Below are 27416 nucleotides of genomic sequence, written 5' to 3'. Positions count from 1 at the left end.
TAACATATAGCAGTTGAGAGATAGGTTTGTTTCTGACAGTAGGTCAGAAAGCATTGTCAGACTTCCCTGCATCCTGGAAGTGCAAGACATGGAGTTACTTCTGATGGTTACACCTTGAAGTATAGAGCCCAGCTTTGTCACCTTAATCAATGTACTATTTAGTACGCAAATTTAGCACAAGAACATTTTTCATCCTCACATTTTGAAGATAAGTGATACAGTCAATTAACTAATGGACTACTTGTGTTAAAAGTGTTTAACATAAGGAAGGTTAGAAGGACATGAACCAAGTCAGTTGACTCAGGACACTACCAAAACATCATACAGGACTTCACTGAACATCATAGGAACTTAGCCTAATTGGAATATGAAAATTATGCAGATATCTAAAAATTCAAGTTTCCCAAATGAGATGCTTTGGTGAAAGTCACTAAAGGATTTATGCATGGGGAAGGGAGGCAGAGAAAGGCTGGTGTGGCACTGACTTGTTCCTAATATGTCACTTCTGACAACATATTGCTCACACTGCTTCTGGGGACATGCATGGAAATGTCATTGACTGTGTGGACAGGAGCAAGTGAGAAACAAATTGCCAGAAGATCAACTTACAAAAACACAAAGAGAGGATAAACATGTCAGCTTCCTTTTGTATTTAGTAATTGTTCTCTGCAGCTTTGCTAATAGAGAAGGATGCTTGATGAGCATATTTATTATGCCAACAATGTAATTTAACACAGTGTTGATGCTGTACAGCTGTACATTAGAACTCAAACTTCTTGGAAGCACTCTTTCTATAAATGATTATAAATGATAAATTGGCAAAGTAGAGGGCAAACAAAGTACATAAACCAAACAGTTTATTAATTTTTTTTTTTTTTTACTTAATTCTACGCAAACAATACTAATATATAAAAATTAACAGATAAACTGTTTTCTCAAAACAATGCAACATGACAACGTTCTGGTTTTGTTAGTGAGGGGGGGCCTAAGGTGGTAGCTTCTGTAGGAAACTGCTAGAAGTCGCTCCCCTTTGTTCAGTGGACTCGGCCGGGCCTAGGGCAGAGCCGCTGCTGGCCAAGGCCTAGCCAATTGGTAGCAGAATGTTCCGTGATAACGCCTCTGCGATAATGTATTTAAGAAGGGGAAAACAGGAAAAAAAAAAGGGAGAAGATGTGAAGCAGCTGAGCGGGGGCAGAGAGGGGGAGGCATGAGCCTTGTGGGCCTTGCAGGCTTCACCCTCTGGCCTCCCACTGGGCCTGACTCAGCCCAGTCTGGCTGCAAGAAGTGGAGAGGAGATGAGATGTGAATGACATGTAAAAAGGATCCTGAGAGGCATCTGCCTGCCTGTTGTGAAGAATTTTTCTCGTGAGGAATGGCTACAGATGCCAAGGTCAGTTCAGAAGGAGGGGGAGGAGTAATGCGGTTCCTGGCCAAGATTCCCCTGCAGCCCATGGTGATGGCCATGCTGGAGCAGGTTGTCCCCCTGCAGCCCATGGAGGTCCACAGAGGGGCAGAGATCCACCTGCAGCCTGTGGAGGACCCCACATTGGGGCAGGTGGAGGCCTGACAGAGGCTGTGGCCTATGGAGGGCCCGCACCCCGTGGAAGAGATGACCCACACCAGAGCAGTTTCACAAAGGACTGCGGCCCATGGGAGGGACCTCACGAAGAAGCAGGGGAGGAAGGAAAGGAGTTCTTCCCCTGACAACGAAGCAGCGGCGTAAAACAACACGTGATGAACTGACTGCAACCCCCATTCCCTCTTCCCCCCTGTACCGCTCGGGGAGGGGGAAGGTAGTAGAGATAATGTTAAGCTTGGGAAGAGGGAGGAGTGGGGGGAGGTTATCTTGTTCTCTGTCTCATTATCCTGCTAGTTTTAGTAATAAATGAATAGTTTTCCCCAAGTCGAGTCTGTTTTGCCCGTGATGGTAACTTTACGGATCTCTCCCTGTCCTTATCTCAAACCTTGAGCCGTTTTTCTTATCTCCCCCTGTTCTCTCAGAGGGTGGGGGGAGTGAGAGAGAGAGAGACTGTGCAGTCTGGTCCTAATCGGGGCTGAACTACAACAGGCAATTAAATAGGAAACACCCCCAACAAATGACTTCATTTAAATTTTTTTTTTTTTGGTTAATTTCTCCACTGTGAATTCTTCTTTTAAATCTTACTAGGAAAACATTAGTATACTGTTCATTCTTTGAAAAGAACAGTTGCACACTTGATGGAACAAGAAGTGTTAGTTGCCATGATATTTCTCCCCCCCCGCCCTAAGAACTTCTGTCAAGCTCTCAAGTTCTGTTCAGTTCCCTGAAGAATTTCAAAGTAATTCACACGTCAAAATTTTATAGGCTAAGTAAGTAAGCATATATCTTCACCTGAAACATTATATAATAAAGGGAATTGTATCTGAAGGAAAATACAAACCTAGTCATGGAGACAATTAGTTTTGTCACAGTCCTATACCTTTCCCCCGTACACTAACTACATAACACCCAATTAGATGAGGGAAAAACACCAGATAAATAGACAAACCAAATAATCTGTCCCTTCTGAGCTCAGAGTGACTCTAGAGGATTACAGCCTGAGCTAGGAAAGGGCATGTATGCCTTTCTGTTACAGATGGAAAGCTTTACTCCTTGTATAAGAGAGCCAAATATTACAGAACATGAAAAGAAGTTATGTTTGCTGAGAACTGCATGATCATTTTTAGCTCAGTGGTTGTTTTCCAGAATAATCTTCATCCTATTTCTCCATATGCTATTACTGCTATCAAGAAACAGTATCACAATTCAAGTCCCCCTAATTCTGCACATGCATTTAATCACTGTGCATTCTGTTTTAATGTAATTCTATACTATGTCAATAAGTTGTAGTATCAGCACCTGATAAGCTGTAGCTGTTCCTTTCATTTTTACGTAACAAATCCAGAAGAAACATTTTTAAGACAGTGGTCCAAACGTTTAGCCAAGAATTTTATGCAACTTGTCACCCTGCCCTCCAGCACAAAGATCTACAGCTATTACCAAACGAGAACCTGAAAACCCGTGTGGAAAGTTATTTATCACTGTCTAAGAAATCACTACCCAGAAATGCCATGAAAATCATTCTGTAATTAAAAGCAGCCTTCTACAGTCTTAATGCGTTAATGATGACAGCTCAGTCTAAAAGAGCAAATGACTTAACAATGGTAATAAGTTTTCTATCTCCTGTTTAATGAAAGTTTCACTTTTTGTTGGCTGAAGGTTCATGTTTGACCTTCCAGGAAAACAGGTTAAACAGAGATACATAAAGATAAAAACTTAAAATCAAATAGTCCAGGAAATAATTTACGTACTTAGGATGTCGGATGTCTGGCAGGGATCGCTCCAGTGCTATATTGTTGCTAACAAATATGTTGAAGCCATTTTCCCTATATGCAGAATCATCATGGTCTTCCTCTGTAAGAGGATACGGCTTTCCATGTTCACCTTTCCCTACAATGAAAGAAAACAATTATTTGCCTCAAACTAATAGCACAGAATGGACTACAAAGACAGAAAAATAGCAGTTTGACTGAACTTCAGTTACTACATTGGGGCTGGAACACCTCTAAAGAATTTCTCACAAAGTCCTTAGCGACAGTCCTGCTACTTCCAATACAAAAAAAAATACAAAGCAGGTACAACGAATGGGACTTCGAAGTCCTTCTGAATTCACCCAATTCATCTACCTTTCCTTCCTTCCTTAAACACAATCAGCTTAAAAACATTTGATAAATAAACATTTCAACTGTAATTTAAGCTAAGATATTTTTGCATCAGAATCAAGCTTTCATAGCAAAATTATGAAAAAACATTGATCAGGTCCAGCAATACTTTTGATTGATATGGGGAACCTGATTACTCAGTTACTCTACATTTTAGCAGGCAGAGCACTCCTTCCCACTCACCATTTCCAAAACACCTTTAGCTCTGAAGTTTAGGCCATCCAGCTTTCCAGAACAAATGGTAAGGAAACCAACTGTTTTGCTCCAGGCTCCATGAACACTCTTACACTCCAAGGGACCAGCCAGATGTACGCAGTGTTTCTAACGTCTCAGCACTACTGATTTGGTTTCAGAAACTGGTCACTTTCATTCCCGAAAGAAATCATCTGCTTGTTCCCTGGCAAAGCACAGGCTGTCTACTCCAGCTTTTTATTCCCAAGTTAGTTTTCATCATCAGTCACTTGGCTTGCTTAGTACCTACCTCAGGCAAGTATACCTCTATCTCTTCCAGTCAGAGAGCAGAGAACAAACAAAAACATTTGAAAGAAAATTAGAACATAAAAGCCTTCACTTCTTCTCACTATTTTTATCCTTCTCATTCTTGCAGAGAATGAACTCTTCAGAGTTTTTAAACCCTTCATGCCTACTGAGGTTTTCAAAAAGATACACTTTCTATATTATTGATCACTTTATAACATCTTTGTCCCTCTCCCTCCAGGCCCACTCATAAGAAAATACCTCCTTTTACCTGAGCTCTTTTAGGGAAATTAATCAACTTCCCAACTGGATTTGGTAAGTGACCAAGGCCACCTGATCCTCAACTAATCTGGAGCAGCTGCAGGAGGGGATGAAGAGGAAAGCAACCGTGAGCTGAGAGAAACATCCAGTGGTACCCTTAAAGCCCATAAGCCTCTATCAGTGCTCTATTTCATATTGCACACACACACACACATACAATATACAATTAAAGATACTGCAGTTACTCAATTTTAGAAATTTTTGTAGATAAAATAATCATTTTTTAATCCTAAACTTTGTGCATATGACAATTTCATTTAAATTCTTAATGAAAATAATGTTACTTACAAGGGAAAAAAAGTTAGTTCATGTTATGAAACACACTTCGTTTATGCTATTTCATTACTAACAAGTATCTTGTAATTTTTATTTTCAAACATCCCGAAATGCACATAACATAACATCATACAAAATCTGAGACTAAGACTCTGTGTGCATCTTTATGATTTCATACTAAGTATGGGCAGGAACTACAATATTAAAGGAGCAGCTGATGAGTCAGAGGCACTACTCAAAATTCAAGCTATAATTATATCAAATCTGTTTCATAATACAGTAACAATAAGCTAAACTCATTCAACCCGAGACAGAAATTTTGGCCCCTCTCTTTCAGCACATATTCTAAGAAGACCCAAAGTAACTACTTTAATTTGTTTTTAATAAGAGATTTATCCAGGTAGTTACTAATATAATGGAAATTCCAAAATAAATTATCTATATAATAAGACATACTATTGATAACCAATATTTTTACAATATAATTTTCTGTATATTCCAGCTATTCACTCTGTTTTAAGAAAGGTGGATTGTCTGCTTTGCTTTTCTTAAAGGAGTCCATTTGGCTATTCAAGAGATAAATATTTTTCATAGTATTAGTTTCTTCATATTGCCTCCTGCTACTAAAACTGAAGAGAAGTACTTTTAGAGTACTCTTCCACTCTTCCTCACTCGATATGGAGCACTGTCACTGCATATAAGCCAAAAGAATAGGTATCATGGTGGCTATCTAGAGCAACTCAGGATCAGGCTGAACTTTCTCATCCCGTGCTGCAGAAGCATTTGACCAACTGCAGTATATAAATTGCTTTTGCACTTATGTAGTAAGTTGGGCCATGAGTGTATTAGAAGTTGTGAAGCATGACTCTTTCCTAACACTATAATTAAAATATCCATCAAGTAGAGCATTAACAGAAACTTGTGTGCTTTTATGAATCCTGTGGATATGTCTGCTAGCTTTCCCATTTGTTTACTCTCTGACCCTGCAGCTCCTCCTGACTAGCTAGGGATCAGGTGGTTATCTATCAGATCCAGCTGAAAGCAGTTGGCTAATTTCTCTAAAGTAGCTCAAGAAAAGAGACCATGTTTTATGAGTGACCTTGGGAGGAGAGAAACAGTGAACTTAGAAGATAAGTATTAAAAAAAAAATGAAGTACAACTTTTGGATAATCAGTAGGCCTGAAGAGTTCCCTTTGTACAGAAAATTGCCATGTATGAGTCTCCTCATAGCATTACAAATTATGATAACCACCTTAAAATTCTCTTCTGTCACTGACTTGTTTTCCAAGATGACTGATGGTAATTGCCATCACTGCACACTGGTTTGGAGCTGGACTACCCAAAAGACAGATATAAGCCCTCCTATACTGTTTGTTCTGCCTGAAGGCAAAATAGCAATTCAGAAAGTGCATCAGGACTATAAAGTATTGTAGGGAACAGAGAGAGTAAAATAGTCTAATGGTGACTTTTTGGCCCCTTTGGATTTAAAAGGGGTCTCACCAAAATGTGATTAATAAAACCAACCCATCACTAAGACTTGATACTAACTCTCTCTGAGGCTGATTTACAATTGCAGCGTAAATAACCCTAGAAATCAAGGACAACCAGAAGTTTTAGTTCAGTTACTTGGATTTTGATTTTTCAGGGAGGGGAGAAAAGAGGGACAGAACCCAAAAGCATGAGAACGACACATGTATTCAACCTGGGCACAAAAATCCCACCAGAATACTCCATTGCGTAGGAACACTAACAGCGCTCTTTAATTCATACAGTACTGTCTAACCTTTGTGATTACAGAGTTCTTGGACAGATTTTTAACTCAGCACTCAATGCAATTTTGAAAATATACTAGATTTTTTTTTTTCTTAAAACACTACCATGGTTTTGGAGTTGATATCTGTACATTCCTTAGCATTATGTTATTATAAGGATTTTAATACACCATCTCAAAATGCTTCTCCATAGACACTCAGATTAAAACTGGTGAAGAAAGATATTATAGCCATTCAAATAAAGTACTGGCTTGACCGAATAACAGATGATCTATAAGGCTTTTTTTAAGCCCCATTCAAGGATATTACTGTCTTCTAGCAAACAATACTCTCTATACCAGCCCTAAAGGTTGTAAGTTTTAGGCTTGACAACTTGTGAAACTTCTGCTTATATTAAATACAGATATAGCAGAAGGAGGATAAACCCTCTTGTTCAGCAGATGGCATGAAGGGATTAGGGTGAGACAAGAAAGGGAAAAAAAATCTGTATATTCAGCAGAAATGTTTAATAGCAGAAGAATTGCTCTGGATCAGCCATGTTGGTACAGTTGCCAGGTATGAAAATTATAAAGAGAACAGGGCCATTGTTGGCAAAATGTATCAGCTGTAAACCAATTAGACCATGCAGCAGCAGAAGAGTTCTGCACTACTTCCACATGCAATGGATAGGGGACCTTGCTTTAAAACTATAAACAAAAAACCACATTGCAACAGGTTCTGGTTTTAGGGTCTACTGGGTTTTGTTTTCTCATAGAATCATAGAATGGTTTGGATTGGAAGGGACTTTTAAAGGCCATCTAGTTCCAACCCCCCTGCCATGGGTAGGGACACCTTCCAGTAGATCAAGTCGCTCAAAGCCCCATCCAACCTACCGTCTTCCAGTTTAAAGCCATTACCCTCTTGTCCTATCTCTACATGCCCTTGTCAAAAGTCCCTCCCCAGCTTTCTTGTGGGCCCCCTTTAGGTACTGGAAGACCACTATAAGGTCTCCCCGAGCCTTCTCTTCTCCAGGCTGAACAGCCCCAACTCTCTCAGCCTGTCCTCATAGGAGAGGAGCTCCAGCCCTCTGATCATCTTCGTGGCCCTCCTCTGGACTCCCTCCATCAGATCCATGTCCTTCTTATGTTTGGGCCCCAGAGCTGGATGCAGTTCTCCAGGTGGGGTCTCACAAGAGCAGAGCAAAGGAGGAGAATCACCTCCCTCGACCTGCTGGCCACGCTCCTTTTGATGCAGCCCAGGATGTGGTTGGCTTTTGGGGCTGTGAGTGCGCACTGCCAGCTCATGCTGAGCTTCTCATCCACCAGCACTCCCAAGTCCTTCTCCTCAGGGAAGCTCTCAATCCATTCTGTCTAGCCTGTATTTGTGGCTTGTGATTGCCCCAACCTGTGTGCAGGACCTTGCACTTGGCTGTGTTGAACTTTATAAGGTTTGGTTTTAGGGGTTTGTTTTTATAATTCAGATTAACTTTATAATTCAATAGTCATGATAAAAAAAGATTGGCTTTGTCATGTATGTTAAAGGAAGCTAAGGAATTGCTTGACATCTTAATATAAGAAACTAAGTGGATAAAGAACATAAGCCACTCAGTGTCTGAATTATCTACTATTTATACTCACTGCTATTAGTTTACTCAGGCAAGACTTCAGAGTCATCCCAAGTCAAGCCTATAACTTGTAAAAATATTAAAGCACACCCTTTAATTCAAGCATTCAAGTATCCTTTAATCCAATAACATTTGTAATAGGGAATAAGAATCTTCCATGTGCTAAATACTTTACTAAAAAAAAGGAGTTTATTTTAATACATGAAGCTACAAATCAGTAAGTCTTCTTACTTACAGTGCACTTTGTTATTTTGCATAAGATAATTTGGCCATTTTTAAAAGTATATTAGGAATTTTGTCTACTATGCTAAATATTCCATCTGGAATTGAGTACAATGTTGTCTGTGCACATCACACATAAACACAGAGCCCATCCTCTCTCACTGAAGTTCTCACAGGGAGAACAGATACCTAATCTTATCCTCAAGCAATATTTCAATACAGAACTGAAGTCCCATGGTGGCAGACTGATTGTGTTTCTTAGCAAGGGTAGACAGAGGAACACAAACTCAAAACAAATGCAGTCACACATCAGCTTCAAAAATAGTGTAAAAAGAGTAAAAAAAAAAAAAGGGGAAATAAAGATCATCAGCCAAATAAAAACATTGAGTCAGACATCATCTTCCACCTTCTTGCAATATAAACTTCTACACAATAACCTTTTATGCTCCCTGATATGGGAGTCAGAACGCAGCTGGCCAAGTCACAGTGCACAAACTCTGCTTAAAGAAATCTGCAGTATCTTCTACATAATTTCTGAATTTCCCTAATACAACTTTATCATCTTGTGCTGTGGAGATGGACTTTATGTTGTTTTGAATAATAAGTACAGCAGATTATCAATTCAAACTAACAACACATTCTGCTTTTTGGGGAAGTGAATTTCCATTTGAGTGCAAACACTTCCTTATTTTTCCTTCTCCATGTCTGTGAGACATGAGGGTGGGGCGCAGCACATCTGTTAAAATGCTGGTTAAATTATCTTGAACAGACAGGTGAACTGATAAATCCACAAAACAGAATTATCTTATTTTTTTGACAGTAAATGTCTCAGCTTCTGGAGTATCTACACTTGGGCGGAGTTCTCATCCTTTTCACAAATTTAGTATTTTGGAACCTTTGAAGACATGTAGGTTAACTTTTTTTTATCTAAAATTAGCTCAAGAGTGAAATCAGATACTAGTACAGACTAATCCTTGGTAAAAAAAGGAGTAAAGGGAAGTTCTTTTATCAGTCACTTTCTCCTTTCATACTAGGCAAGGATGTGCTTCCTTTGAACAAATTACCTTTTGTGGTTTTGCAGGCTTATATTAATTTCCAGAAAAAAAAGTAGGAAAACTTTAATTCAATAAATGCATGAAGGAATTTTCTTTGCTGATTTGTTATGGTGAGAGAAAATAAAAAACACACATGCCTCACATGAAAGTAATTGCCTTCATATCAAGGGAGACTATTCAAGTAGTAAAAAAATGTATGTGTTTATATATATATATATATGTTATGGCTTTTCAGACAGAAACTAAGAACAGTTTTCTAACCATATGAGTAGTGAAACAATGGGATAGGCAGTCCAGGGAACTATGGAATCCATTAACGGCCAAGAAAGAAACGATACCGTGCCTCAGAGAGACGATCGATACAGCTTTGGTCATCTATTGAGGTTGATCCCAACCTTCAATTTCTATGAACTCTATGAGAAATAGGAGGAGGACTCAGGATAAGTTGCTGGAATTATATTTTTTCTCAGAGTCAATAAAAGTTATATCAGAAGCTGAAATCTATTTCTCACAGGTCTGTTCTACTTCTCCCAAACTTTTCAGAGTATCCCATAAGTTGTACAACTTAATGAGTCTAATTTATAGGAAAGCAATTTAATTGATTTTACATCAATGGAAATGGGACCAAAAATACCTACTGGTGGTGGGTTGTTTTTTTTTTTGTTGGTTTTTTTTTTTTGCTATTCTACCTAGTAACAGCTTGGAAAGCCATTGCAGTAAGATTTACAATACTTTTAATTATCTATTCTATAACTCTGTCAAGGTCTGAGGCAATATAAAAGGCTTTTCCTTAGCATTACAGACACAGCTGTAATCAAATAAAAACCCTGTCAAGGAAATCCTGAATAATACATTTTCAAGCAAGAATACATAATTTTTAATAAATATATAACAAAATTTATTTATTACTGTTTCTATATCAAACTACTACAGAAAACAATCCAAAATTCACACCAGTTTTCTAGTAGAAAGCATTCATATTCCTTATTAACCTTCAGATGCCAGTAGCTTATAAGGTTTTCTTTTGAAGGACCATGTAGTCCTCAGTAAGTGGTACAGAAATGTTATTGGCAGTCAATATGAGGTCTTGTCCTTTCTGGATTGCTCCTACAGAAGCATGATGGTTGGCAGGAGAAATATGAACTAAATTGCTTCTCTCTTCAGGAATGGCTTTATACAAATAGCATCGGTTTGGAGAAAAAGGAAGAAAAAGTTATAACTTTAAATTTTGTTATTATTTGATGGCGTGCTGAAAAAAAGACCAAACCCCAACAACAAAAAAAACAGAGGAGACAGAAGAATGTGCTCCTTAAAAAATGTTAAAGTGTACATTCATATTGCACTGTAGTTGGATCTTTAGAGTACGGTTTGCTTATCATTCACATGAGATAAAAATGAAAAGAATCTGTTGCTAACATAGAAACAAGATCTATACTTATAGCAGTGATGTGTTCCCCCATTCCTCAACAAAAAAGAAATCCCCTACTGGGTAGGTAGTAGATAAAGGAAGAGCATTTCCTGGAGAGAGGAGGAGATAAGAGGGATAAATGGGAACCTCCAAAATGTTATTATTTTACATATGTGGTCTTACTATGTTTGAGAAGCATTTATAAGTAAAAATAAATTCATATAAAAGTGAAAACCAAAAATTGTAAAATACAGCTTTTTACTGGCCTTAGATACAATTTCCAAATTTCCACAGACTAACTAGGTGTCCTGGTTTTGGCAAGGATAGAGTTAATTTTCCTCTCAGTAGCCAGTGTGTTTTGGATTTCGTGTGTCAAGAATGTTGATAAAAACACTCTGATGATACCAGTTTTTGTTAATGAGATCGAGAACACTGTCTGGCTTTCCAAGTCTTGTTTAAGTCTTGTTAACATGCAGATGCGGGAAGCTGTGTGAAAAATAGACAGAATAATTGATCCAAACTGGCCAAAGAGAGTATTCCATGCCATAAATATCATGCTCAGCATATAAATGGGGGTTGCCCATGGGAGGGGGCATCCATTCGGGCATCCATTCTGGCATGCATCCTTGGCATCCATCTTCTTTTCTTCTCTCTTGCTTGCTGGCATCATTCCCCTCTACCTTGCTAGCTTGCTTTCCCCCCTTTGCTTGCTGCCCATGATCGCTGCTCAGGACGGGCTGCGTCGGTCATTCGGACATCGGGTGGTGAGAAATCGTATGTTGTTCATTTTGTATATTTTGTATATATTAATATCCTTATATTCTGTTATTTTTGTAGTTTTTAGTATTTTAGTAAACTGTTTTTATCTCAACCCATGAGTTTTGCTTTCTTCCCAATTTCTCTCCACCATCCTGCTGGGTAGGGGGAGGGCAAGTGAGAAACTGTGTGGTGACTCAGGCTAAACCATCACACTAGGCCAGGGCTGACTCTTACGTTAATCCAAGATCATAAATTCTGCATGAGACTGCAAGCAAAAAAAAATGGCACAAGATACTTTTAAGAGTCTATGAAGTGGGAGAAGCTGACTACCAGTACTCTGTATGCATTAAGGGCATACTAGAGCTTCATGCGCTCTGCTTAAAAGCTGAAACAACAGGAACTGCTACCAAAAGACACAGTGGAGAGATGGGGCAGCTAACAGATGAAAAGAATGGTAGTGGTGGTAAGAAGAATAAGGAAGCAGCATAACAAGTGGAGCAAGAAGCAGCAATATCTGGCAGAGCAGCATAAGCCCCAGGTCACAGCATCAAAATTCCGGCCACGTGAATTGGGCCTTGTTGCACCGCGGGACTCCACAGTTCCCAAAAGAAAGGAAGGTTTTAGTTGAGGAGTGGGGAACATTCATCTGGCCTCGCTGTTGCCTTGCCAAGAGGACTGCAAAATTATTACTATTATACTTAAGGAATTAGCCCTTATGTGTCACTTGTTTATCTTTAATAAAACATTGTTTGCTGAGGCAATTAACTTGCAAGAAGAAAAAATGAGCTCAGTGCTCTTGAGATTAATTCTTGCAGGTATCTAGGCATTTCAATAGATATCACTTTAAATTTCAACCTGGCCCGTGCTGTTGGCCATTGTGTCCTACCAGAAAAGGTGCGTTATACAGCTAACAGTTGGAACAATCCACCTCTGCTTATGATAACTTTCATATCACTCATTTAATTTTGGTTATTTTAAATCAAGACACTGTGCTTTATCTTAAATATGTGCATTTTCTCAATCAATAATTAATTCCTAAATATTATAGCCTATGCTTTATGGAACATTAGAGAAGTTTATCCCTCACCTTTTTCATCCATTTGAAATATTAAAAATGCAGCCTCTGAATTTCCAACATATGCATGCAGAGTAAAAATAACAGTGTGTGGGGAGGGGAAAGTGATTGCTTTAAAATACATCATGAGGTTAACCACTGGCATTGTTGTGTTTCAGTAGAAGGATGACTGCATATGAACTCTGAAAAGTAAATTGTCTGAAGGCTTGAACAAACACTTCACAAAAATAAATAAGAATATTTTTTAAAAATTATGCCTTTTAAGACTTGCTGCAAGTACTGCAATGGCTTGGCAGGCAGAGAGACTCATTCTACCTCCTTTCCCACTTTAATAAGTCCTGGAAAAAAAAAAGGAAGAAAAAAAAGACCATACTATTTGGTATGTCCAGTGTACTTAGAATGCCGCAGAGTACAATGCAAGATAACTAGCAACACATGCTGTTTTGATAGGAGTTGCTCTATCACTACAGCAGAGCAGCAATATCCTCAGTAACACTCTGCAGGCTGAGCTGAATCTAATCATAACTCTCTAGCCAAGGGATGCACAGTACATATTCTATTTAGTCTAACTACTTATCACCAAATGCCACAGCCACTGGAATGATTTTTTCATTTTACATCAGAACAGACTGGCTGTAGACCATTAATCAGAGCCAAACACGGAATGAGCAAGCATGTGAGAAACAGAACTCAAGCATAAAAAAGGCTTCACAGTTTGGTTTATAACTGAACTACCTGCTAAGATAAAAAGGTTCTACTCTATGGAATAAGATTACCTGAAAAAAAAAGTCTACTAATAGTGGTGAGGTGTTTATTTCAGTGCTTAAATAAATTAATTCACAAAAACTGCACCAAGAATAGCATTCTAAGTCTCTAGCACCAGTGGGTCTTCTATAATTAATGCATGTGTCCAAGCTGATCTCTTGGAAAAGCTCAAATTTAAGTGTTACTAGCACAGTATATATAGGAACTAAACAGCTCCACAAAGTTAATGCAAAATTACAGTTGTGTAGGTACAGTTTTAGAAAGTCTAGAAATATAAAATGATAGGTCTCTAACGGCTGTAATTAACATAAGACTTTTCCCTCCTCCTCTTTTTTCTTCATTCTAAGATGTATTATAAACACGTGCCATTAACTGCAGACCATCACAGAAAAACAAATAGGATGTTCCATGGAACAAATCTATTAATAGGAGTTCTTTAATTATTTTTTTCCCAATTAATTCAACCTAAACTAGCTCTAGAAGTGACCTTGTGGCTGTTGCACAAAGAATATGAAATAACCTGTAAAAATGAGTTTAGCTATATATGAGTCAACAGTGTGCAATAGGGTAGTCACTCTTGCACTAGAAGCACTACTCCATGATGCGCATCCTACAGAGAAAGAATACATGAGCTGTCACAGCTCTCAGTAAATTCAGATTTACTCTGTAAGGCCCCTATCAGAAAAATAAAAAAAGAAAAAAAAAGTCCATTCTTGCATATGGTGACAATAAGTATTCACAGTTAAAGTTTGAGGCAGACCCAGGAACAAAAACGACGCCGTCTGATTCCCAACACAGTGACTCAGTGACAAGGCCATCCTTCCTCCTTCTGTAAAGCTGAGAAGAGTGTTCATAAGCACGCAGAGTTTGCACACTCAGGGCCAAGAAGGTAACTTCCTCAGGTAGTATATCTCTATTTTATTGCTTTTTCAGGTCCACTCTGATCTATACATTATAAAATACGGTGCCGTATTTATCAGATTACCATTAGTTTAATATGAAACTGAAGCTGAGTATGTAAATAATTACCTGGTTTAATAAAAACCCAGACACCTCCACCACCACAAATTCAGAGGTACTAGAATTATCCTCAAGACAAGCAATGTAAGTCCAAGGAACTGTACTAACATGTTAAGATATAGCAAGGTGCAGTTATGGCAGATAAACAACTGAAACCGAAGTTATGTCATGCACTTGGGATTGGTCAACTTAAGTTCTGCTTTACTTACAGCATAGTACATTTTTTTTTCTACTACATACGAAGTAACACTTCGAATCTCAGTGCTCTTCTCCTATTTATATTTTCTTTTGGCAAATCAGACACATTATTCCCCTGAAAACGGTTTTGATACTACAGATACTGCTGCACATATCGACCACTGCTGCGCTTCCCAGTGACTATCTTTCCCTCTTCATATAAAATACTCCTAATGCTGAAATCATTAGTATTGCCTTTTATAATTCATTTTGTGGTTTAAAGTGTATTCTTCATTTGAAAGAGCCTTGCGACTGACTGATATTCTTGTGGTAAGGAGAAGTAAACTTAATGCTTGACCTGCTATGAGCACAGCTCTACACAGCCCTTTTCCTCCCTTGCCATTGATTAACCTCTTTTTGAGTAAGAAAAGTCTAATCAATGCCAACTATTTTTCAAATCCCTGACACAAGTTTGAGTAAATTTCCTGTAGTGAAGTCGACTGAAATTTCAAGTCAATATATGCTGCAGAATCAAGCAGAGGCAGATGTGAAATCACCTTCAGCCATGAATTGAACAGATTTTCAACTAATTGGTTTGAAATATTTTCTATTCAAAAGGACAACTCATCACCTACAGAATATAACTAAATGTTTATCCCAAGGCCCATATTTATGCATAATTCAGCAGGAACCTGCATATGTTCATTAAGAACTGTTTTGAAAAAGTTAATTTGCTGAAAACTGATGTTTGGATTCAGCCAAAAGTATTTGCCAAATTTCTTTCATTTTGTTGATGTCTGGGTTAAAAGAAGCAAATAAAAAAATATATTTTGAACCCCACACTTTTAAAACTACAGTCTTGGTTTTTCAAAATCTTATATACATGACAAAACTTAACTAACATTATCAAAGGTTAGACATTCAATTAGAAAATCTCGTTCATGAACCAAAACAATACTTTCTCATTTTATCATAGACAGAAAAAAAGTTTCAAATATCAATTCAAGAAGTCTTACATGTACACAGCTTTAATTGTCAGATGTATATGAAGCAACTCCCTAAAATTTTCTTTCTTACTGAGAAAAAATAAAAAATGCTGAATTCCATTACGCAGATTCATGAGGTATTTACACAGCACACAGTAATTCTCAATTCTACTTTTGTCTGTGTGGTCAAAAGACCCTCAATAAATCCAGTCTTTGAGGAGAGGGCAGGGGATCTTTAGCAAACATGCTAAGAGAGCAAGCACACAGACTTCCCTAGCCCTCCATAACCACAGGCAACAGAACAACAGGGCATAAAGCAGAGATTAACTTAAATTGTAGGCTTTGTTTTAGAAGCATTAGTAGAAAGTCCACTTTTTAATTTGTCAAGTATATCTGAAACTAGAAAAGGAAAAAGAAATCATTGTTTCTCGTATTTTCCAGAGGAAAAAAAAATCACTTAAGCTTGTCTATTTTGTTGCCATTAATTAATCTCTGCATTCATTTGATATGTTTCAACCTACAGAAAGCGGTTTTGCACATGTTTAATTTTTCCCATACTTTCTTAAAATAGTTGTTCTGGTTTTGGCTGGGACGGAGTTAATTTTCCTCTCAGTAGCTGATGTGTTTTGGATTTGGTATGTGAAGAATGCCGATAAACAAACTGATGTCATGAGTTGTTATAAAAAGACTAAGGACACTGTCTGGCTTCCCAGGTTTCACTAATGTGCAGGTGCAGGAAGCTGGGAGGGATACAGCCAGAACACTTGACTCAAACTGGCCAAAGAGAGTATTCCATGCCCTAAAGGTCATGCTCAGTATATAAGTGGGGATTGCACGAGGTGGCATCTCTCTCTTGCTCCTTTGCTTGCTACTCAGTTTTGTTTTCTGTGATCACTGCTCAGGATGGGCTGTATCAGTCATTGAGATGTTGAGTGGTGAGAAATTGTGCGTTGTTCATTTTGTGTATTTTCGTATCCCTATACTGCTATTATTGTAGTTTTCCTTTGCTATTCTAGTAAACTGTCTCCATCTCAACCCATGAGTTTCCCTTTCTTCCTAGTTCTCTCCCCAGTTCCACTGGGGAGGGGGAGGGAGAGTGAGCAACTGTGTGGTGATTCAGGCTAAACCACAACAACAGTAAACCTACACCTTTAAAACAGTTAAAAGCCTCACTCTGTATTTTTACAATTGAGAGAATAATGACTGAGGATTTGGACTGGATTAAGAATTGATGCTCCACATAGAGGAAGACTTTCTGGATAAGGTTACATTTGGCATAGAATCACAGAATAGTTTGGCATTTCAAAATGTTTTCAATTTTTGATATTCATTCTAATTAGTGGGTCTTGATTTTTTTCTGTTATATTTTCAGAATACATCTTCCAAAATCCATGATGCTTTTACTAAAATCACACTTGTCGCTGACAGAAATCACTAGTAATGAGCTCACTTCCTTTACAATAGATTCACCATCCAGATGGTCTATGAAAATGCATGAAATACACTTAAGCTTATTGAAAGAATCTATCCTTCAATATGCCTTTAAGAGTCTTTCCTAAAAATAAAAAAATGAATAAAAAAAATATTCCTACATGATACATTCTGGTTTTACACTAAGCAATGAGAAACCTTCCAATCAATTCCTTTTCCTTCTCTCTTTTCCCTATTGTTTGTACCAGTTGACCAAGAAATATTTGAAAACATAAACTGTTTTTCATCCAGGCATTCAGAGAGATAGCTGCCCTCAAGGACCATCATTAAAGGACCTTCTCAAAACAGGGATTTTGCTCCTGAACTTAGTTCTTACAACTGTGAGATTAAGCTTCCCTCAAATGACAGGTCTGAACTGAAGTATGCCAGTGGGCTAAAATTGTAGCCAAGGATCTATCCTTTTATCAGTACTCTTATTAGCATTTTTGAGATGTGCAATTGCTATAAAACAGATATGAAATGAAAAAATGTTACTTGAGTATAGGACATTGTCAAGAAATGCTCAGGGTCTCATAACTTCCATGTAAAACTTCAGATTCCTCAGGAAAAAAAAAACAAAAACACATGAAAATATGGTCTCTATCACAGTTTATTACAAACTTTATTTAAAGTTGATGGTTGTATAAACTGGGGGGGGGGTAAGACATTTAAATACCATACTGAAGGGACAATGTGATAGTAACTTGCTTAACTTACTGATGAACAGGAGCTAATTAAAATGTCAGCCCTCTAGAATTTCAACAGCTCACAGCTTTCACTCTTCTTTCTGAAGTGTGCGAAGTTTGGATATCTTCCCAGTATAACTGCTTTAACTAAAAGCTGGGAACACAATATATTGAAAAATGTTATTTATTTAAAGGCTTCTTTTATTTTTTGCATGACAGTATTAAAATTAGATTAGTCTCTCAACTATAAAATCCCTGAAGAGTGATTCGAAGTATTAAATAACCAGAATAGCCTTTCCTTCCAAAGAGCAGGAAAATAGACCTGGGAGGACCAGGGAATCAGCATCTTCTTAGTGTTTGCTCTCTCGTCCTCTGGAGACTGTTCCTTCCCTGATATATACACCACTACTCAGTGTGTTTCAGGATCAGTCTCACCTTTTGTAAGCTGCCATGAAACAACAATGCAAGGAGCAACTCGAAGCATCAGTAGCCTCAAAGATACTGACTGAAGTTTCCAGAACACATACATGCTATCCAATTAATCAGCACATTAAATAGAAGTAACCTGAAAATAGGGTAACCTGAAATTATTTAGCTATCATTTAAAAAGATAAAAATATAACCTCTTCTTAGAGTAAATTAACTCACAAATACCAAAAGCAAGACTGTCTCCATGTTTTAAGAATACTGATAACACAATTTAAAAATAGATATTGATTTTTTTTTTTAATCTGAGCATTAAAGTTAATTTGCTTTTCCATTTAATTTCCTGGCAAGTCTTACTATTCAACATTTCAACGTCACAGAACCACAGAATCACAGAACAGTTTGGGTTGGAAGGGACCTTTAAAGGTCATCCAGTCCAAACCCCTGCAAGGAGCAGGGACATTTCCAACCAGATCAGGTTGCTCAGAGCCCCGTCCAACCTGGCCTTGAATGTTTCCAGGGATGGGGCATCTCCCACCTCTCTGGGCAATCTGTGCCAGTGTTCCACCATCCTCATCCACCGCAGGCCTTTTACTTAAGATTGCCTAAGAGTTTGTTTCCTGCTTGTAGACAGCAGAACTTTCACACAGGTTGGCAGAAAAAAAATGCCACTCCTAGAAATGTGGTTTCTTTTTTAACTTTCTTTTTATTTGAAGGAGGACAGATTCTCCCAGATACCACTCCACTGCAAGCACTGAGGGCACACAACTTAGTGTCACATAACCATAGCCAAAACGTAGTGGTGTTCTTTGAGAAGCAGTAATTACAGAGCATAATTTGATAAGCTAGTGTCTATAAGGCAAATTGTAGAAAAACAATCATATATCTCTGCCTTTTCATATATTGATTGGATGTCAGACAAATTGTTTCACCAGTCCAATAATTTTTGTCTGTCAGCTTGTTTAATGAAAACAGGAGGAAGAAAGGAAAGTCACCTTACACATATTTAAGTCATAAATCGCATTGAGCTAACTATACTAGACTTTCTTACTTGTGAAATTATTTATACCCTCAAAAGAAAAAAGCTATGACAGGAAAGCAGGCATAATTTATTGTTTTTTTTAAGGAATGATTGTTAAATCTAAACATCTTGTTGGCCTTTTGAAGGCCAAAAGGTTAAAAAATACTGCAGAATTTTGTTGGTTAATTTAACTATGTCCTCTGCTAAACTGCATTTTCGACACATAAAAAAAAAGTTTACAACATGAAATCAAATAGAAGCACATATATAGTATTATATAGTCATATATTATATACCATCTTTGAAGAACCTTAACAATTGCAGTGTTAAGGAAAGCAACTATGAAATTTTAGAGTGTAAAGAGCTTTCTAATTTCTTTGGAACAATGTGCTTGTGATTATCATAATGATTATTCTAGATTATGAAGTCTGTAACACACAAGGTTACTGACTAGTGTGCAGTTAATATGTGGCACGGGCATACTACGCTGATAGCAAATTCCCTCAAGTATTATGTAGATCAGACAAAAAGAAGAGTCTTGGTCTATCATTTGGCAAACCTTTACAATTGAAGTTCATCTCATGGGTCTTTTGACCAGGATTCAGGTTAAAGGACCGTCTTTCTCAAATCTTTAAAAGAAATAGTCTTTAAAGCTCATTGACAGCAGCTTATGCCATGTTTTAAACTTAAAAGATTATACAATAGTAAGGAAAAATTCCCTTTTGTCATTGTTTCTGAATTGAAAAGTATGGTCTTGATATGCTATAATTGCTGTCAAGTACTTGTTCCAGCCGTTTTGCCACAGTTTAGTGAGGAATCATTTTCCCCTTCTTAGAATTGGGATTTTCATAGCAAAACAAGCAACAACTAGAAACTGAAATACAAAAAACTCAATGTTTCTTTGTGCCACTGAGCCAAGCAGTAATTGCCCTGGATTGACAAACTTGATCATTTTTACACCTATAACAAGAGACAACCAAGTCAATTTAGATGGTGTATAAAGCTCTCTTCCTCCTTCTGTACAAAGACAGGTCTAGCCTGAAGGTCTCCCAGCTGTTTGTTCATTTCAAACTCTTCCTGCAAATAAGCCACATGTTTTAGCAGACTATCTAGATAAAACCCCTTTTGGACAACTACCTCAAAATATATTTTCCTTTTTAAAAAACCCTAGTATCTGCAGATGAACTCCTATTAAATTTCACTTAGATAGTCCTGAAAAAGTTTAAGCCAAAGGAGAAAGACAATGGGGTGCTAACAGTGCCTAAAACCAAAACACCTTCCTAGACTGCAAGTGACAGGTTTGAGCTGAGATGTCCTCACACATACCTGTCTATTCCAAAAAAAAAAAAAAAACAACCCCCAAACTTCTAAAGTCAAGTTTCCCTTCTTTTTCACTTACTGCCAGGCAGCAACTCCATTAAACCTCAAAGTATTAAATCTTAAATACATTCAACAACACCAGCACTTCATCACTAATACTGATGTGAACCCACTGACAGATCTTCTCCTGCATACAGAAGGAGCAATAATATACTTTGGACTATCACAAGTTAATTGGTAGATGGCATCTGCTTCTTGGTGTTTTCTTTAAATTTTATTTGTGCTTTGGCTTGTTTGTTTCTCTCTTTTTTAAAATTGTGTAAGCATTGAGTTCAACATTCAAATACAAGGGGAGAACGTACTAGAGTGCAGAGTTTGGTCCATTAAAGATTAGATACCACACTTGCCCTCACAGATGAAAATACAGAGAAAGATGAAAGAATAGCAACTTTAATAATTTTTCTAACAGAGCACTTCTTGAAATCTGGACATTAGTTTCAAGCTAGAACATGTATCATTTGCTTAGAGTGTAATCATAGACATTTCTTGCCGATTTACTGGAAATACAATTTTCTTTCTGCCTGTCAGGGTAAAAATCAACATGCCAATACCCAGGACAGAAGTGTACATTGAAGATCATTTTCAGTGCTCTAATTAATATGAGTTCAAGGGATGTATTACAAACTCAGTTCCTCCTTCCTTGGCCTCTTTGGTAGTCCTTAAAAATTAGCTTACCAATTACTGATGAGTTTTCAAAGGTGAGGGAGAGACAGAGAAGAAGAGGGGAAAAGCTTAGTTAACTTCAACCACAAGAAGTGCCTCAAATCATTGCTGTGAGTACTGAGACCACAGAGTCATTGTGCTTTAAAAGGGAAGCTTGACTCTGACTTACAGCCACACATAAACTCCTTTTTACATACAGATTTACGTAGCAAGAGTTAGTTCTATCATGTGCACAGTTTTCTGACAGAGACAAATGCTACAACAACAGCCTTACACGTCCTGGCTGCTTCTGCAGCAGTGCAACATTAGATTGTAACTTGAGATCCAGTGGGGCTGTGTACCACCCCAAATCACCACTTAAATAATACTGTAAGATGCCATTTTACAATCTGTGGAAGCAAGTTTGTAGTTGTCCAGGGAAAAGCTTAAGCACTTGTGAAAAACAACAAAACAAACTTTATTTTCTAGATATCAGGGTTTAAACTTCTGGAGAAGGCCTCACTGAAAAATCCCTCTTTCCAAATCAATATTTGGGAGTATAATACCCTTATTTGTGCTTGGCACCTGGCTCCAAGCTGATCTCACTGTTTTCAATAGGACATCCAGACCATTAAGCGTGAGTAAGAGTGGTAGAATCAGATCACAGACCAGAGCGCTTTATATTTACAGAGCAAATATATTTCAATATGTGAAACACTTTATGTAACTGCAGTAGATTGTAACCATCTCTTTCATATTAAATATCCTTTATATGCTGTCTCCTTAAGCCATGATTAACATCACATTTTAGAATTTTTTGATCATGTCAGACTTGCATTAAGATTAATTGATGAACATTTTTCCCTTTTACAAAACAATACACTGTAAACTGCATGAAGCATATTCATGATCAATGCTCTGAACAATTAGGTTATGACTGTTTATTGAGACCTTGGCTAGCACTACATTTCCAATTATATTGCAAGTTCTCAAATTCTTTCTAGAGGAATTGCAAGTTCAGAGGCCTAAATTAAATTTAGTAAATGTGTTTAATATATAATGCTGACAGAATTCCCAGTTTATAATCCCATCTGAAATATGGGATAAGTAAATCAATATTTTAGTATACGCTTCTTTCCCTGCACAACTTTGATTATATTTATCTGTATAAGTATCACAAAACTAATTTTTTTCATAAGCAATAGGGAATTACATTTAATGTTGCTATCTGTGTGATGCTGCCTCATATCTTCTAGAGGCACTCTAGCACGAGGCTTTGCTTTGACAACTTCTGAATTTAAGAATGGGTACTGTTCAAAATGGTAATGATTAACCACAGAAGTTTGGGGGAATTATTCTACTGCATTTTATTCTCAAAATTCTTGAACAGAAGTGATAGAAAAAAAAATTACCAGTGCACAATTTCTTCGGGTCACATAGAAGTCAAATCTCAGGTGTTCACTAGTTTTTACTGCTGTACAAAAGCACTCTTGATTATTTTGCCTGCTTTTAACATTCTGCCTCAAGAATAGTTTCATTCTATTTCTATTTTCACCACAAACACATACAGTTCACTTCTTATTCAATGTATCTGTTTAGTTTGTTTATAGAACTAATCTTTATGAATGTTTGTTTGTAGAATTACAGAATATACAGTCTGTTTGTTTACAGAATCTTTAATCTTTATGAAATGCCTGCACTGAGGCATGTAAAGGTCAAGATGTTTAAAATCTCCTTCTCCTGGTCAAGACAAAATTTTGAAGAAGCAGAAAGGTAAAGACTATGCTGAATATAGGAAAGAATTAAAATCTTAATTCCTTCCTTCTGCATAAGGCTTCCACATGCTATTTAAATATACAAAGAGGAGGAACAAACACTGGCTTGATAGCTGCTGGGACAACCATTGGGTGATACAGTACACTCTGAAAGTTTTCTCCTGTTAGATCTTATTAGCAGACAGGAGCAAAATGGCTCAACAGTCAAACATGAAAATATTGACAGCCACATCCTCGAAGTCACTTTATCCATTCCTTAACCAATTTATTTTGAAGATAAAGGGGTTTTTTATAAATTCCTATTTAGTGCTACAAACACAGCTCCTTACCTGTTACCATTCTCTCAGAAATTTGCTTTCAATTACACTGAATTTTCAATGCCCCTCATAGAACATAATCATTTCAACAGACGCATGCAAACAGTCAAAAATACCTCCAAATTATTATAAAGACAAAAAAGGACAGTATTTAAAGAATAGTCCTTTGAAATGTTTCCTTTCCAAAACAATGTGAAACAGAAATTGAAACAAAAAAAAACTACTACAGAACTTGCAGTATGCAATCGTTCTACATTACTTTATAGGTTAGTATTTTCATTAATAGAATTGATAATTTTTTTTTCAGAAATTAAACCTTATTTTTTGTTTTCTGTCAATTCTATTCAGCTGGAAAGTTTCCATTTTTCTATTCCTCTAGTTTCCTTTTTACAGTATTTTACAATGGCAAAGCTATCACTTGTAGTTAGAAATAGCTTTTCATGATCAGAAATAGAACCATATTTAAATATAAACATTCAATCTGTACATCTTTAAAAGCCCAAGAATTACACATTTGAATCCTTGCTCTTATCTGAGAAGGGCTGTAATTCATCATTACTGCTATTACTTATAATTGATGAGCACATACAGCTAAGAATTTCTTGAGGGAAATAGATACAATAACTTTCAGAAATGGAGAAACGATGACATTGACTGATTCTCTAGGACTCCTAGTTTCACTACCCAGGACATAAAGATAGAGGTGAAATCAAGACAATTTCTTCTCACGGATGCTTTTGAATTACTGCTTTAGGCCTTCGTGGCTCTCTCCTGTGAATCTCATCCCTCACAGGAGCATTCAGGGATCTCAGACTGCTAGTTCTGCACAGAAAGCATGGAAAATCAGTGGCTGCTGGTGCCACAACAGTTGCTATGCTCCTGAAATGAACATCTTGATAGACATGTCCTCAGAGCACTCCCCAGACAACTGAAGGGAAGTAGGGAAATCGCTGATGAAATGAAGAAACTTGCCAAGACAGTAGCTGATAAATGGCAATATCAGGGGCTTCAACATCCAGGATCTCTACAGCCGGAGATGCAGGCAGACTTACACCGCGCTGATACAATAAGTGTTGCTGGAGCTGGACTAATATGCATGCCAGTAGCTACCTCGCTTACTACCACGCAAGCTGCGTTTACACAGGATGCACTCACAACTCTGAACTGCAACGCAAGAACACTCTTCTGATACACATAAGACATTGTTTACTACTTGCTGAAACAAAAATGATGACAGATGTAAGATTTGCATTTGTTTACAGTCCTCATATTTTTAATACAAATTAAGCACTTTCTTCACCAAGGCATGTCATCAGTTGTATTCCCAGATGAAACTAAATTAATAGAAATGACTCTTAGTTCAAATGTTGATTTCTTGTCAAAAAGATGGCATGACATGTCAGCTCCAATAAATTCAGTTTCTCTGATTAGCTTATTCTGTTCCGGCCCCCTCCATTGTAGTACATGATAGACTTAATGGGTTACTTCAGAAAGTGAAAACAAGTAAACATCTGCTTTTTTTTTCTTCCTAAAATATCTATCAGAACTGTTTAGTCAAGAAGGGTTTTTTTGTTGTTTTCCTGTTAGTTTGTTTTTTAAGGTAAACTTTTGCATTCCTTCTTCTGTATTTTAGTCACTGGTTTTGAGGTAATAGCAGAATAATATTCAGAGAAAAATGGAAGTGATGGGAGACTGAACGAAATAATTTTCACTTCACTACGTGTATTCTGTACTGATGAGCAGTATATTTAATATAAGTCATTAAATGCTCCTTTCCCCTTTTAAGAAAACCAGGGCTTGGGTAACTGTCAAGTAATTGGGTATCTTCCCTGTTCTACCAACAGGATAGCAATTAGTAATTCTGTGACCCAACAGGACATTCTCTCTATTGGCTTCTTGCATTTATGTATCACAACTGACCAACTAAAATTCTTAGAACTGTTTTGCAAGTTTTATTTCCACTCAGAGAGATTTAAAATATTGAAACTGTATTAAAATTTTGTGAAAGAGAAATAAGCTGCAAGTAGAACAGCAAATTAATTGGTATTACAGAAGTAGTTCTGGTGCTTTTCGTAAGTCATTATAAAAAAGCAAGACTAAATATCATAGCATACAAACCCCATATAATTAACCTATCAAAATCATTCTATCATACTGGTCAGAGAACTATGAAGATTCTAGACAACATCAGAATTTTAAAATAAGGAATACCTACAATGACAATAGGTTTACAGTGACAAATCTGGCTGTAGGAAGGGTTATTTATCAAAGTATCTGAGAAGACCAAGAAATGCATTTCCTAAATGAACAGTGTATCTGGGTGCAGCCTTTCCTTCCAACAACAGAGGGAAAAGGCATTGATTAGTCAGTTTATACGTACATTTAAAATAAGGCTGTTCTTTGGTGAGCCTTTTAAAAATAAAAACCGAAGCATAAAATCCAGCACAAATGTCTTGAATACTGTGTCTCAGTGTGGCTTGGTTTTTTGTTGTTACTGTTGGCATGTTTTGGGGATTTTTTTTTTTAAAGAACAACCTTCAGCAATACAAATAAGTATGGGGAAACTTCCCAAGCATTACAGACTCATCTCACAATCACCTGTACCAATATCATTCCTGAGTCTCTCCTGGCTGCCCTGTCAGTTTACAAAGTTCTGTATAAGTAAGGTAAGCAGCAGGAACAGAGGAATACCTGATTTCCTATTTTCAGCAAAGAAAAATAAATGGGAGAATTTAAGAATAACTAATTTTAAAAAATCATTTTGGGTATTTTAAAACAATCAAGTTCCAAGATAATGCATAAATTTAAAATAAAAATCAGGATGTCTTAGTTGGAAAACATCGACTCTAAACATCATGATGCTTTCAAAGTAATGTTCTTTTTCAGCAAAGATCCATACGTAATTTCCTTAAAAAAGGTTGGGCATTCCATCTACATTGACTGACTAAATAATACTTCTACCAGTATCATGTAAGTTTATTTATTTTCATATCTATCTAGGACCATTTTAGTCTTTTTATTCATGACAAAAAATACATCACAAGTAACTGGTGGACAGTATGCAAAGCAGTCTTTGGAATCACAATTCCTTAACAGCTAATTTGCACAACTGCCATATTTTTTTCTGTACCCTAGTAAAAATCTGTGAGTTAGCATGTGCTGTGGAACTGCACTGCTATTAGTTTTGTTTATCACAGCAAGGTCCAGTGGTACGCACCGGCTTCTGTGAGATATTGCTATAATCTTTCTCATCCTGTTATACAGATGCACAAACAACACACGTATAAGAGGCTTGCCTGGACTTTGCTATGTGAAACAGCTTCAGATGTGCTTCTCCTATTCTTAACACACAAGATACGTATTTTTCAAAAGTAAGCACCACATCCCAGCAAACACCCACCATGTATAAATATCACAGGTCTTTAGATTACATGTGTAGCTACTAGTTAATGTACTTTCTGCTGCAAAACTGATGTCCTACAAAAGTAAGACTCTAAGCTGTCAAAGAACCATAAATAAAACCTATGCACGGCACAAGTGGATAGCAAACAGATTCAGACCCTCACTGTTACCAGTGACAGTAAGCACCAGCTACAGTGTGACTGCATCTGTACCATCCTTTTTCTTCTCAGGTGTGAAGCCCACAAGGGTGTTTTCCACTCAAAAGGACTTTGGCAAATAATTCCAGCTGAAGGAAACTGACTTTGTAAGGATACCATAAGCAAATTGCATATAAATAAGAAATTGAGAGTAGTACCAGTCATTGAGGCCTCTGTCTCTGCAAGAGCCTCTGAATATTAATTACGATTTGGCTACATGAGAAGCTGGTACATATGTTGTTGGTTAGCCCCACTTGGGACCAAGCATTACTCCACTCACTCATTACAGCCACTCACTCATCTTCCCTCCCCCTCCCGGAAAGAACGGGGGAGAGAGAATATAACAAAATACTTGAGGTCAATGCCCCTGTAAGGACAGGGAGAGATCATTCAACAGTTACTGTTATGGCCAAAACAGACTCGATTTGGGGAAACTAATTCAA

General features: G+C 37.3%; 2 protein-coding genes across 2 annotated transcripts in view; one reads left to right on the top strand and one right to left on the bottom strand.

The window, feature by feature from the left end:
• SCRG1 (stimulator of chondrogenesis 1) overlaps nucleotides 1–27416 on the top strand; it is a 780146-nt gene that overhangs the window by 436040 nt on the left and 316690 nt on the right. The gene's annotated exons all lie outside the window — the stretch shown is intronic.
• GALNTL6 (polypeptide N-acetylgalactosaminyltransferase like 6) overlaps nucleotides 1–27416 on the bottom strand; it is a 487857-nt gene that overhangs the window by 287738 nt on the left and 172703 nt on the right. The window contains exon 3 of the mRNA XM_086746397.1: nucleotides 3331–3469. Coding sequence (XP_086602523.1) covers nucleotides 3331–3469 — 139 coding nt within the window. The remainder of the gene's footprint in view (nucleotides 1–3330; nucleotides 3470–27416) is intronic.

This window comes from Chlamydotis macqueenii, chromosome 4 (genome assembly GCF_036417535.1).
Source record: "Chlamydotis macqueenii isolate bChlMac1 chromosome 4, bChlMac1.mat, whole genome shotgun sequence".
Classification (NCBI taxonomy): domain Eukaryota; kingdom Metazoa; phylum Chordata; class Aves; order Otidiformes; family Otididae; genus Chlamydotis; species Chlamydotis macqueenii.
The sequence above is the reverse complement of the archived record's forward strand: the minus strand, read 5'-3'. Positions and strand labels throughout refer to the sequence as shown.